The 14,188-nt window shown below is 42.2% G+C and overlaps 1 protein-coding gene across 1 annotated transcript in view; it reads left to right on the top strand.

Annotated features, from left to right (window-relative positions):
- The window catches only part of LOC145405348 (lachesin-like), a 64,209-nt gene extending 51,324 nt beyond the window's left edge, over window positions 1-12,885 (top strand). Inside the window, exon 6 of the mRNA XM_080276758.1 lies at window positions 12,642-12,885. Coding sequence (XP_080132884.1) covers window positions 12,642-12,885 — 244 coding nt within the window. The remainder of the gene's footprint in view (window positions 1-12,641) is intronic.
- The last annotated feature ends 1,303 nt before the right edge of the window (window positions 12,886-14,188 follow it).

The raw sequence follows: 14,188 nt of genomic DNA on the forward strand, positions 1-14,188 counted from the left end.
CTCTCTCTCTCTCTCTCTCTCTCTCTCTCTCTCTCTCTCTCTCTCTCTCTCTCTCTCTCTCTCTCTCTTTGAATTATATATATATATATATATATATATATATATATATATATATATACCCATCTGCTGTGAACAAGTCCATCTCCCTTTCTTTCCACCAACATCTCCTTCCATCTTCTCTTCCCTCTTTCCTTGGCTACTGTTCCATCCATTTCCCTCCGTCTGCCCTCCTTACCTCCTACTCCTGCCGTATTCCACTATCTGTCCCTTGGTATCTCACTCCCATCTTTTCTTCGCCCCCTCCCTGTCCTCAGCCATATTCCTATCCTTCTCCTTACTCTTTTTTTCCCTCTTCTTCCTTGTTTGTGTCCAGTTCCTCTTCTGTTCTTGTCCTTCACTCTCTATCTCCTTCTCCTTACATCTCTTTCGCCCTGTTTTTCCTTCTCTTTCTCCTTTGCTGTCCTCCTTTTGTTCCTTCTTCTCTCACCCTCTTTGTCTCCCCCCCCCTGCCCTTCCTTCTCCCACTTTTCACCTCCTCCCTCTCACTCTTTCGCCTTTGTCTATCAACTTGTACCTTTCGATTTCTTGGAAGTTTGCTCTCTTTCAGCCAGTCCCAAAGAAGGGTGACCATTCCCAACCATCTAACTATCGTCCAATTGCTCTAACATTCTGTGCCTGAAGAGTTTTCGAGTCTGTTCTTAACATAGAAATTTTAAAGCATCTTTCCTATTACAACCTTCTTTCTGATCGTCAGTATGGGTTCCTTCAGGGACGCTCCACTGGCTATCTTCTCACCTACCTTTGAGACTCCTGGTCATCCTCCTTTCGGGACTTTGGCGAAAGCTTTGCCATTGCACTTGACATCGCGATGCTTTCGATCGAGTCTGGCATAAATCTTTAATTTCTCCTTCTTACGATTTCTATCCTTCTTTCTGTGCCTTCATCAATAGCTTCCTTTCTGGTCGTTCTATAACTGCTGTTGTAGACGGCCAACGTTCTTCTCCTAGATCTATGAACAGTAGTGTTCCCCAGGGCTCTGTTTTATCACCAACTCTCTTCCATTTATTCATCAGTGACCTTCTAAACTGTACATCTAACCCTATCCATTCGGTTCCCGCAACGTCCATCTCAGCAGTTACTTCAACAAACACGGGATGAGGCTTTGGCACACCTAATGTCTGACTTGGCTCGTATCTCTGACTGGGGTAAAAATAATCTTGTTTTTAATACATCAAAGACTCAGTTCTTGCACCTATCAACCTGACAGAATTTTCCACAGGAGTACCCACTAATATTTAATAATATCCAGCTCAATCCTGCATCATCCTTGAACATGCTTGGGGTTTCATTCATTCGGGACTTGTCTTGGAAAGATCAGATTACATCACTTGTAAAATCTGCTTTCCAGAGATCAGGTGTGCTAAGCCGACTCCATACCTTCTTTACCTCTGCACAGTTGTTGACCTTATACACGGGTTTAATCGACCCTGTGTGGAGTACAACTATCATGTGTGGGGAGGCTCCCCACATACAGCTCTTCTCAATAGGGTGGAGTCAAAGGCTTTTCGTCTCATTAACTCTCCTCTTACTGTGGCCCTTCAACCTCTGTCTCTTCGCCGGACTGTTGCATCTTTATCTCTTTTCTATCGCTGCTTCAATGGTCACTGCCCCTCTGAACTGTCTGCTTGCATCCCTGCACCTCTACGACTGGCGCGTAGTACCCGTCTTCAGTGGCAACAAACTCTCATCCCTTTTCTGTCCAACTCTCTGATGCAAGAGTTGACCGTTACTCACAGTCCTTCATTTATGCAACAGGTCAGCTCTGGAACTGTCTCCCTCTGTCTGTATTTCCTACTTACTGTGATCTCCAGACTTTCAAACGCAGTGTGTCCAGGCATCTCGAAATGATCGGATCTTGAATTTGTCTCTTTTCTTTTCTTTTCTTTTTTTTTGGGGGGGAAGGAACGGTTTACGGGCTCCTGGCCTTTGGTTCCTTCTTCCTTGCATAAAAAAAAAAAAACATTCTTTTCATCTCTTCACTTCTTCTCTCTTTTCGTCTAGTTCGTCCCTCCCTCACTCACTTACCATGCCTTGATGTGGGTCCTTCCCCTTCCCTTCCCTTCCCTTCACCTTTCACACTTTTCCCTCCTTTTCTCTCTTTCTTCTAAGCCTCCTCTATGCCCATCATTCTTACTATCCTTCTCCCTTCATCTTTCCCTCAAACTCCTCTTCTCATCCTTCTCCTTTTCTCCACCCATCCCCTCTCTCCGCTCCCTCTCCTTCACTTAACCTCCATCTCCACGCCAGGCCACAATCTGTTTGAGGTATAAGCATTTCACTCGCGTCTGTTGTATTCTCCACCGTTAAAGCAGGGAAGGTCTGGTGCTCTTGTGCGTAGACAGGAATGTGGTGTGATGTGGTAGGGATGTTGTGTGACGGTGTGCAGTGGTGAGGTGTGACGGTTATGTGGTAAGAGACGTGGAGTGGTGGTGGTGTGGCAAGGGATGTGACATGTTGATGTGGTGTGGTGGTGGTGTGGCAAGGAATGTGGTGTGTCGGTGTGATGGGAATATATTTTGGTCGATAGTGAAAGTTTGATGGTAGAATGGTGCTGTGTGTGACAGTGTGGTGTGGAGTATGGTGCTATAGAGAAATGCTGTGAATGTGTGATGGTCGTGTATCTTTTTGTATGGTGCGACTGTGATGTGCAGAAATTGTGTGGTGCCATGGAAGGGCGGCTTTACTGCATCAATATATGAACACATCTTTATATACTGAGTTAACACCAGACGAATCTTTTTTATGCTGTGAGAAATCCTATTGGTCAAAGAGCCATATGTCATCTTAAGTTACCCATTCGTAACCATTACGAACTAAGGCATTAAAATTAAGCTGACACTCTGATATTTTGTTCAGTTGTTAGAAATATTGTCAGATGAAAAGCTAATGACTCTGTGGTTTGCCAAAGGTGTGGTAGTTGTTGTGTGTTGTGATGGACGTAGTATATTTTTGTGGTATAAGTTGATGTAGTAGGGTATATCAGAGTTGAAGAAACGTGTGGTATAATGGAGTGTGGTCTTGTTCTATTGCATGGCTGTTGTGTTGTGGTGGAGAGTGGTAGTGTAATGTGATGATGATGATGATGAAGAGAAAGGGGAGCAGTGATGTAAAGGATGTATAGTTGTCTAGCATCAATGTAGGAAAGTATTTTGTGATGGAAGTACACGTAGAAAAGAACGCTATGTGATTAAAGAGGAGTGATGTAATGCAGGTTATAGCTCATTATAGGCTTAGTCTTTTAAAGGTTAAAAAATATGCAGGTGTAATGTGATGCACGGGCGTGTCGTGATGCTGGTGTGGTGCGAAAGGCGCAGTGTAGTGAGTAAATTATAACAGGCAGGATACTGGCGATAAATGTGTTAATGCAGGTGTAGTGTTCCAGAGTGGTGTGCTGTAACAGTGTTGTGTAGTACTAGTGTAATGTTACATTCCGGTTATTTCTACATTTACAGAAAATTTCCTTCAATAATACAGTAGTGTAATAGAAGACGACTAATATAGGGATTATATTTGCATGGCATTTCATGTAATTGGAACCACATTAGGTGCATTGTAAGGTTACAGTATTATTCCCTGGTTTAGCCTACGTAGTGGAGGATGTTTTATAAGACAGAGTGAGAGTGAACAAAGTGTCATTGCTGTAGCCATTATTTATAAGCGGAAATGGTGTCGGAGATGAGTGAACTCTTTTAGTACGATTCTGTCTTATATAACTGATTTAACCAAAGGGGCGATGATTATATTCGCCTTAGGGGGAAAAAAAAATGGTAGGGAAGGAGTTACAAGCAATCTCCCCAATAATTCTTTAGTTTTGAGAGACGATTTTATTCCGGTGCAGGAGAAAGCCAGTGTATTGAGTTAGAAATAGCCTTCCTTAATACATTTACAACAACGACGACTCGCTTTTTATTTAATCTTATTATTTTCAAGCGAGTTTGTGAAGAGCTTAACCTTTTAGAAGACAAGTCTTTCCCTCAGCTAAAAGAAAAAAAAAAAAGGTTGGGAGAAGGCGGAACAGGATACGTAAGGAAGTTCTTGTTGAGTATTTAATTTAAACTTCTATTACTCTAGCTGGATGGGGTTTTGCTGTGTTACGTAAACTCGTCAAGAGGTAAACAAAAGTTTTCATCCAAGTGTCCATCTTTCTTTACAGCGGTAAGGAAGGGAAAAGTGCCATAGAATGTATAATATCAGCTTCAGTAGCAAAGACCTGCTGACAGTGAGACTGGAAACGATTTCTGAAGCAGCATGTTTGACTGTTGTGGTCGGGATAAAAAGTAGACAAAGAATACCCCTTTATGTTGGTCTGCTTCTTGGGTATTCCGCGTCTTACTGTCACCTACAGGTACATTACGTCTGGGAATTAGAAATACCCGGAATATCAGCCACTGAAGTGAGTTCTTGCAGCTTTTACCACGGCCTACACGATCGAACAGTATGAGTCAGACCATTGGCCGTACTCTACATGGCATAGGTTTTTTCGCAGTATCTCTTCCTCAACGATTTATTCTGTATAATATCCTTTTAACATTCTTCTACATTTCTTTTTAATATCGGCATAGTTTACACAAATAACACAGATGAGGATTCAAAATAATTCTGTAGTGAGGAGGTATTACGAATTATCCAGAGCCACTTAGAAAACGAGCCTGTCTTCGACGCTGGCTTCATGATAAATAAGCTTTAAGAGTATAGGGTTGCAGGGAAAGTTTTGGTCGTGGCCAACAAAGAGATCTGCCACACAAAAGCCGCCTTCTTTGTGCTGGCCGGGACAAAGGGGCAGCATTTCACAGGCTCGTAATTCCCCGCACCATGCTTCACAGTCGCTCGTATTTTGACCAGAGCATAATCAGAGGAATTTTTGGCTAAAACGGGTTGCAGCCTTACCATTTACGGGACTTGGGAGGCGAGTTATTAGCATTCATTAAATATTATTATTATTATTATTATTATTATTATTATTATTATTATTATTATTATTTTTAAATTGACAAGACTCATATTTTAACAAGAATGTTATGAGGTGGAGTTAGGGTTGCAACGAGCTGTGTAAAGTCAGCAAGTCTGGACGTACAAGACGAGCATCGTGGCTTTAATAAACACTAATATTTCCAGAGAATTGAATCTGTTTTGTCCTAAACATAATTTCATAGATTTGTTGTGAAGGAGTCTTGAGTGGGCGAATGGAAGGGCTTGTCACCTGGGTTGTATTTATATATTTCCTTACTCATTTGTCTTTTCCTTACTCATTTGTCAATTTCGCTTTTTTTTCTTTTTTTTTTAGAAAGTAGATGGATTCTGCATTATTATGACTCGCGTAAATCCGTCCACGACTTCCTACGCTACTATGGTCCGTTGCTTTTTATTTTTTGAAAAATTTAAACTAAATATATACTCGTACATGAATAAAGGTAAGGCTCAAAGTGGACTAATGAATCAGGTGTTTGAGTGGATGAAGGGTAGAGGCTTTCTGAAGGACATTACGATTCTCTCTCTCTCTCTCTCTCTCTCTCTCTCTCTCTCTCTCTATATATATATATATATATATATATATATATATATATATATATATATATATATGTGTGTGTGTGTGTGTGTGTGTGTGTGTGTGTGTGTGTTTTTTGCCTGTCACAAGGAGGCATTATCATCCTGAATGAAACGTGTCACACTTTTATTCCATCTCATACCTGGCCAGCAAAGACAATAACACTGTTTATGTGAGAGGAATGCCGAGGCAGCATTTGGGGAAGTCCTCGAGGAAGTGGAAGAGCCTAGCTGAGTGTTGCCAGATCCTTGGGGCTCCTGGCATGAGAAGGGACAAAAATGGTGTAACACTACTCCAAAAAATAAAAATAAATAAATAAAAAAATAAATAAATAAAATCTTGTGTTCATATAAGTTCTTTATATATTTAAAAACCTCAACTTCATATTATTCGATACTATGACTCAGATTCCTTGGAAAAATCGCCTAGCATTCAGTTAGACACAGAAATCATTACTGGAGCCACCTTGGAGGCTCCAGTCTGACTCAGTTCTCTCATTACAAAGGGTGACTCAGTGACTAATGCAACATTGGGTCCGACAAAAACGTGACTGGGGCGTCTGGCAATATATAAACAAACAGACAGATGGATAGATAGATAGACAAAAACGTGTAAAATATCCATCATTTAAGCCTTTTCATAGACACCATGTACTATTTTTGGTACTAACAGATAACTTTACTGAACTTAGGGGAGACTTTTCGTACTTTTGTTGGTGAGATATTGCCTTCATTAACCTGTTCGGTAAGTATTCGTCTTGCCTGGTAGTAGGAATTATTACATACTGGTGACGGACTCAGAATAAAGAGGCTAATGTCTATAATTCATCTTCATTATCAAGGGTTTCTTTTAAGTTGATAATATCGTAGGAAGGTAGAAAGATTATTATGATTATGACGTCATCGCAATATAAGGTAACTTGAGAGAGAGAGAGAGAGAGAGAGACGCGTAAAAGATATGCAGGTGAACGGAAACAGACCTTACTACCCAATATGTAAGATACACAGGGCTTGATAATCGTTACTCTTGCCCTAATATCAATAATTTCCTGAAACTAATTCATCACCCCATACCGTACGATGACGATCTGACTAGCATTTATTCTTGCCACCTGTAGATAACCTTATTCAGTGTAGTAAAGACCTCTCGTGTCCAAGGGGTATATAAACACTGAAGTCTGAACAGATTCCTTGTGTTAAGTAAAATCCTGAGAAAGGTGCATAGAAGTATGGGCAGGGAAAAAAAATTCTGTAGCGCTGGGATTATTGCGGTCAGGTTTTGATCTGCAGGTAGCCAGAGTGAAATACGAAAAACGTCGTTGGACTGGGGTGGGTAATAATACCTCGCAAACATTTCATTGCACTCCCAGTTTTATCGTCTTATATCTGTTACATCGAGTCCATTTTCATTACACCAAATTAAGGAAGTGAAGGCGATACGAAAGACAGTAATTTCCATCTCCAATTTGGTCTCTCTCCCCAAAGGTTAAAAATGCCTTAGAAGTGAAAAGAATTATCTAAATCCCTCATTTTGTCGAAGGGGTTATTACGTTATCAACCCCTTTCATTTCTTAGTCTCCTTTAAACTGATAAACATTGTCTTTAAGAAGCATGATTAACCTCTTCAGCCCAGCCAGGTAATATTCCACTTCATTTTTGCTACATAAGGACGATTTTACTCAGCTAGAGAGAGACTTGCCAAACTATGAAAATTAGACATAGCCTTCATTTACCCCCATACTGCTACATGTCTTTCCTAAGTTGAACAAAATTGATTGGAGGACGCAAGAATGAAATATAAAAGATGTCACTGTTTTGAAAGGTTAAAATAATCGTAGTGATAATATTAATGATGTGCTAGGGACCAAATTGATTGCTAGAACTAATAATCCTCCATATATCGTAAATCAGAATTAGGCAAAGCTGATCGTTAAGAGACAGTGATAATGATTAAAGATAGTTGGAGAAAATATACTAAATGAGCAACACAAAAATTAATAAACCCTGTATCTAATATCCCCAGAACTTCAAGCCGTCCAAAAATACGTGTGTTTTTAGGTCTGAAAGCCTCGCGAAGTTAGGCCATTACTTCAATTTTCTTGTTGTGTCGTGATGGACGCCACAGTAAAACAACAACACCGCTAACTTTCTTGAGCGATCTCTCTTCCTACGTGATTCAATTTTCCTGAGAGAGAGAGAGAGAGAGAGAGAGAGAGAGAGAGAGAGAGAGAGAGAATGTCCCTGTCCAGCACCATGATTACGATTTCCACCTGCTCTCTGGAATTTGCAAGTGAGAGGGGACTAGACTGAGGTGTCTTGATAAGAGTGAGGGGAGGTAGAAGGGATGATGGGAAGGAAAAGGGAGGATTAAATCAATGAGGAGAAGGAATGAGAACTGAGCGGTCACGGGTTGGATCGTGTGGTTTGCAGGGAATACGTTGTGCATATGAATTAAATGTCACCATGTTCACTGTTGTTCCTTATGGCTCCACCGACGCATCATAAAATTCCATCCATCCATCCATCATCCAATCCTACATTGCCCCATGAGGAGCGTAGGAGCCCGGGGCTAGGCAGTTGGTACCGACATTTAAGATAAGAGTGACCAGCCTCATTCATCCGTGAGTGGCATTACATGAGCAATAAACCCCAACCATCCCTTGGATATAAACCTCCATCAGCTCAATCCGATTGGAGCGCATTAATTACCCACTAAATCACCAGGCGCCAAAATTTGGTTATATGGTTACCACCCAGCGTAGTAAATGGTTTCCTGGTGTACAGGAAACCATTTGGCATGTCACTCAGTGTAGAAGTCACCCACAGGCAGATGAAGAGGAAAGAATGAAGGAAAGAAAGTCGGAAAAGGGAGTGTAAAGTCACCCGTAGGCAGAAGGACAAGGAAAGAATGAAGGAAAGAAAGACAGATGAGGATGGAGGGAAAGAAGGATGGAGGAGAGGAAAGGGCTGACACCCGACAGCAGCATTACATCGAGTGAGTGGATGGTGAGCGCCCCCACCTACCATTACATCATAAAATTACTCCCTTTAATACCATAATACCAGACCTGGATGAGATATCCCTTATACAAGAAATATTAGTTGGAGAATACTGGTGCTTACTCGCCGAATGACTTATTAGGCATGCAAGACCTAACCCTCTGTTGATGTGTCGTAGGTATGCTACTGGACCTATGAAACAGACTTCTCGGGCTATGTTTAAGGTAGGCAGCATAAAAATTATATAAGATCCTGTAATTTACTATATAAGTAACTTCAGGTGGTTCTTGCTGAGTAACTCTGGTCTGTCTGGCCGAACAGACCCACCAACCGCAAACAGATCATCACCCCTGCAGTAATGTTCTTTTGTCTTTCTGCTTTTCTCTCCTTGTCTTTAGCTGCAACAACAGTTTTCTGTTAGTTACAGCCTCTCCTACATCAAATAACCACGAAAGAATCAACAGGCCTGTTGCTGTTTGCTTTCCTCTGTGCCCTCTGTAGACAGCGCCTCGCCATAGCAGGGAAGAGTTTCGTTCCCGGAAGGACGCTGGATTTGCGCCTCTCCCCCTAGTTAATGGGCAAACCATAGTAGGCTCCACATCCCCTCGTTGGTTGGTTATATACAGACCAACCAGCGTTGTAAGCAGTTTCCTGGGTTACAGGAAACCATTAGGCTTGTCACTCAATGCAGAACCACTTAAAATGGAAGGTTGAATTATGAAAGGTGATAGGAAGGATAGAGGAAAAGGGAAGAAAAGAGGTTAGACACAGAAAAAGAATGATAAATGGGAAGGAAGAATTATGCCTTATTATATCAAGTCAGTGGATGATGGTCGCCACGCCTATCCCCAAGTGTATTTTGAGGAACTAAGTAAAAACAATGTGATTTACAGCACTTTGTCACAGGGGTGCACATTTAGCACATTGCTTGCTTTTTTCTTATTGTTTTAAAGTGTTAAGTGAAACATGGAGCGATTTTTTTTTCTCAGAGAATACTTAGGAACTTCGTTACTTAGGAGGATAGAACTAAATACAAGAAAGGAAATGTTATGGACGAGAAAAGTGAGATTTCTTGTGGAACCTCCTTCCTTTATGAGACTACTGTTAGGTCCAGAGTTTTTAGCGAGCAGTACAATATATAAGTCAGCCATTTCCCTCATACACCACTTGGTTACATCACCACCATAAGCCTTGCCCTCCCCACTCTGGTTATATTAGCTTTACGTTCCCCTCTCCTTTCTCTCTCTCTCTCTCTCTCTCTCTCTCTCTCTCTCTCTCTCTCTCTCTCTCTCTCTCTCTCTCTCTCTCTCTCTCTCTTTCCTTTAACATCTCGCTTCTCTCCCCCCTTCCCTACGTTAAACATCTCCCCTCTCCACTCCTTTTACCTGCCCCCATTCCTTATATTTGCTTTTGTGTGTGTGTGTGTGTGTGTGTGTGTGTGTGTGTGTGTGTGTGTGTGTGTGTGTGTGTGTGTGTGTGTGTGTGTGTGTGTGTGTGTGTGTGTGTGTGTGTGTGTGTGTGTGTGTGTGTGTGTGTGTGTGAACAAAACTCGAAAAATTTCATCTGATCTAAAGCAATTTTAGAGGAACGGTTGAGGGCCAGTTGAGAGGTTAACTTATTATTTATCTAGAACAATAGGTCAAAGGTCAAGGCTACAGGAGGAGGTCAAAGTTCGATCTTGCAAAATCACATCTATCAGTTCTTATCCACTTGAGACCAAACGTGCTGAAGTGGCTGAGGTTAAGGCAGGGAGGAAGTGAATCAGGCTTGAGAACAATCAGTCAAAGGTCAAGATCACAGGGCAATGTCAGATATCGACCCCTGTGTCTGTTCTTGGTGGGAGGGTTTAGGCTCACCCTCAGGAAAAGTCAAAAGATAAGCTTAAGTTGAACGAGTTTTATCTGATTTTGACTAAACAATTTGGAAAGAGTCAGGGTATGAGAGTAATAAAGAAAAAAAAAAAATGGAAGCAATCAATAAAACGTCAAGGTACAGGGAAAGGTAAAAAATTAAGGCCAAATGGCTAATTCACCTTAACTGTTTCGATTTGTTTTAGAACTAACTTTGCGGGCGGGTTAAGGGTAAAGCATGGATAGAGGGATTCATTATTTAGTGCAATTCGTCGAAGGTCAAGGTCACAGGGCAAAATTAAATGGTCAGCCCTGAGATTAGCTCATGGGCGCACCGGTATCGCTTTCTTTGATTGCTCCCTCTTGTTTTCGCACATATCGATCTTTTTACTTCCTCGCAACTCTCTGCCCTCCTCATCTTTTCCTTCAATATTTGCTGCCCTCTCAGCCTCACCCTCACCTGCACTCTCGTCCTCATCATTTTCCTTGCCTTCCATACTCACATCAACTCACACCCGCACCCTCACCAATTTCCTTGCTTTTTCCATACCCTCGCCCTCCCTTACGTTTGCCCTTACCACTCTTCCAGCCTCTCAAACCTTTACCCTCTTCTTGGCCGTTCCACACCCACCATTTTCCTGCCTCTCACATCCTTTTCCTTTCCACATTTATTACAGGCCTTGAATTACCTAAATTCTCACTCTCGTTTGAACACTCATCCTCTCCCACACTACTCTCGTCACTCTCATCCTCAATCTTCCTTTCACTTACATCCTTACCCTATCACTGACCAATCTCTCTGCCTCTCTCACGCACTCTCACGGCCTAATCTCACTGCCCGTCGTCCTATCCTAGTCTCTGTCTTCTACCTACCCCTTTCCCTGCCCCCATACTTAATCCTCATCCTAACTCCTGCCTTACACTCTTCCTGTTCCCTGCCTAATGCTTTTCCTTCTACCAAACCCTCTCCCTATCCCGTGCCTAACCCTGTCCCTACCTTTTTCCTAACCCTCTTCGTATCCCCTACTTATTCTCCTTTTTTCCTACCAAATCCTGTTTCCACCTTCTATTTAATTCCCTTCCTACATCTTATATGACCTTAGATTTGAAAACCACGTACATTGAAAATAAAGCCTGTAAATGTATCTATTAAATTAAAATACACAGAGAAACAATACTCATTATACTTATGTACACATTTCTGGTTCATCATAAACATATTAATACTTACTATACCGGTCGCGTTGGCCAGTTTCTCTTGTGCCCCGCCCCCTACTGATGCCCCGCCCTCTTCCAGCTCTACTCGTTGCTGATTGGCTGAGATAATTATTCTTCTTACTGATAGAATAATGAGCCTTACCACGAAATAGTATCGTATTATTTACTTTTACTTTGAATTCATTTCTTTATGACAAAGGAAGCACTAAAATTTGCTAACTGAATCAAAATTAGTTTGAAAAGAACCAACCCGCCTCCTCCCGCAACTGCAGCTGAGTTTTGCCGCCAAGAAAGTTCAGAGCTTAGCAATAATACCGCAGCTGTGCCGCTATTACTGTTAAACATATTAAGTCACCTGTTTGTCATGGCTGGTAAGTTACCACAGTATCATAACCATATTGTAATTTTCCCTATTTATTTCCTTAATATCAGAGGTTTGCATATAGAAGTAGGAAAACTAAATGTCAGTGACTTCGCTTCGAAATGAGAAATCTCATTCTATTTACGTGAAGTCAGTGAAATCTTATAGAGGGAAAAGGGTTTTGTGTGTGTGTGTGTGGATACCATATTTAAGGAATAATGTCAAAACACTAAGTTCTTTGTAGAATGTGTACCTTTTTATTTTCATAGAGAGAACTTTCGTTACTTCACAAACCTTTCAGACCGATGACGTTCCTTGGTACTTTTTTCCAACATCCTTTACTACAAATCATTTCCTAGTTAAATGGAAAAGATATCACTGCAGTTAAGGGGTTAAGTAAAAGTTTTGTTGCTTCGATTAGCGAGAGCGCCTGACATGTTTACCCAACATTGGCACGGCAAGACTGACTCAGAACTCCTACTCGGGCCGACGGGTGAGTGGGCGGGGCCAAGGGGGCGGGGCACAAGAGAATCAGGCAAACTCTAACAGTATAGGAGAGTGCTGTGTTTAATTTAGTGTCTATGTCTCTTCCTCCTCCTGGTGCACAGTCTGAAAACTGAGCTGCGAGGGTCTGTGGCGCGGTCTTGGCTGCGAGTGAGTAACGCGGTGAAGGAGGACTCCGGCACCTACTACTGCAACGTTACCAACCTCGCCTCTACCAACGTTACCATCCACGTCGTCACAGGTGGGTGGGAGAGGCGGGAAATGGAAGGTGGGTGGGAAGAAGGGGGAGTCAAGTTGACGCAAGTCGACTTGAGATCTGCTGCAGAACCGGATCTCATCAGCGAGTGAGTGATAGCCAGAAATTACTCTTTCCTGTGCTGGCGAAGTACGAACTAAAAAGGAGTGTGTGTGGTGTGGACAACGCATGTGGAAACTGAATGCTGTAATGGCAGTGTTTGTGCAAATCAGAGTCTGGTTAATCATGGGCAGAACCAACTGTGTGTGAATGTGGAAGTTTACAGTGGGAAATACTACCAGCACTTACTTTATATGTCCGGGAAAAAAATAAGGGTTTCGAGCCCTACCCTTAGGGCAGATGCAGAAAGGAAGATGAACACTGTAACAGAGAAGCTTCAGAAGAAGATGGTGGAGAGAGAGAGAGAGAGAGAGAGAGAGATTTGGTTGTTGGTGATGGGTGTAGTTAGTGATAGTGGTCTTGTTTGTGTGTATGTGCTGGTACTGGGTGATAGTGAGTGGTGGTCGTCTATATGCAGTATACGGAGAATGGTGTTTAATGGCCAGAAGATGTATAGGTCATGTGCGTGAACAATAAATGTTACATAATATATTGTGCTACCTGGCTCTCGGGACTGCGTACTTCAGGTTCTCGGCTTAGCTTTCGAGTATCAGCGAAAAGTAAAACAGTTATTGTTCTTCATTTTATGTTTGCAGTGAACCAATATTAATGTGCAGCGTGTGTATATATATATATATATATATATATATATACCTAGGCTGCTTCCCCCAAGGAAAGGGAGGTAGCCGAGACAGGACGACTCACTCTCCATTTACTCATCCATTCAAACACATTCATTTGCATCTTAGCCCCAAAGGGGAGAACGGACAGATCCTCACCGCACCACACTGCACAAGGGTCAACTGGGCAATGCAATCAGTGACATCCGCAGCAGGGCCCGACAGCAGAACTGGTTTACCCCTGCCACATCATAACAGACCCATCCCCTTACCCGCACCTGACCTGACTAGCTGATCAGACCAAATGCGGGAGAATATCCCCTCAGGGCTGCGTCATCACTTATTCATTCACAATTTCTCTCCATTTATTTCTGTCACGCACAGCCACTCTTCCTTGCTCAACAGACATCCCTCTCGCATCCAGCGCTCTCTTCACACTGTCCATCCATCCTATTCGTGGTCTTCCTCTCAGCCTTACACCTCTCACATCAGATCTAGTTATCTTTTTCACCAATCGCTCATTATCCATTCTCTCCATATGTCCAAACCATTGCAACACCCTCTGCTCAACTCTACCAGCCATCTCCCGAACAACTCCAGTTCTCCTTCGCACTTCATCATTTCGCACCCGATCCATATGCGTCACTCCACACATACTCCTCAGACATCTCATCTC

The sequence above is a fragment of the Coenobita brevimanus genome, chromosome 66 (genome assembly GCF_032717465.1).
Source record: "Coenobita brevimanus isolate Jiangsu-jjx chromosome 66, ASM3271746v2, whole genome shotgun sequence".
Lineage (NCBI taxonomy): Eukaryota > Metazoa > Arthropoda > Malacostraca > Decapoda > Coenobitidae > Coenobita > Coenobita brevimanus.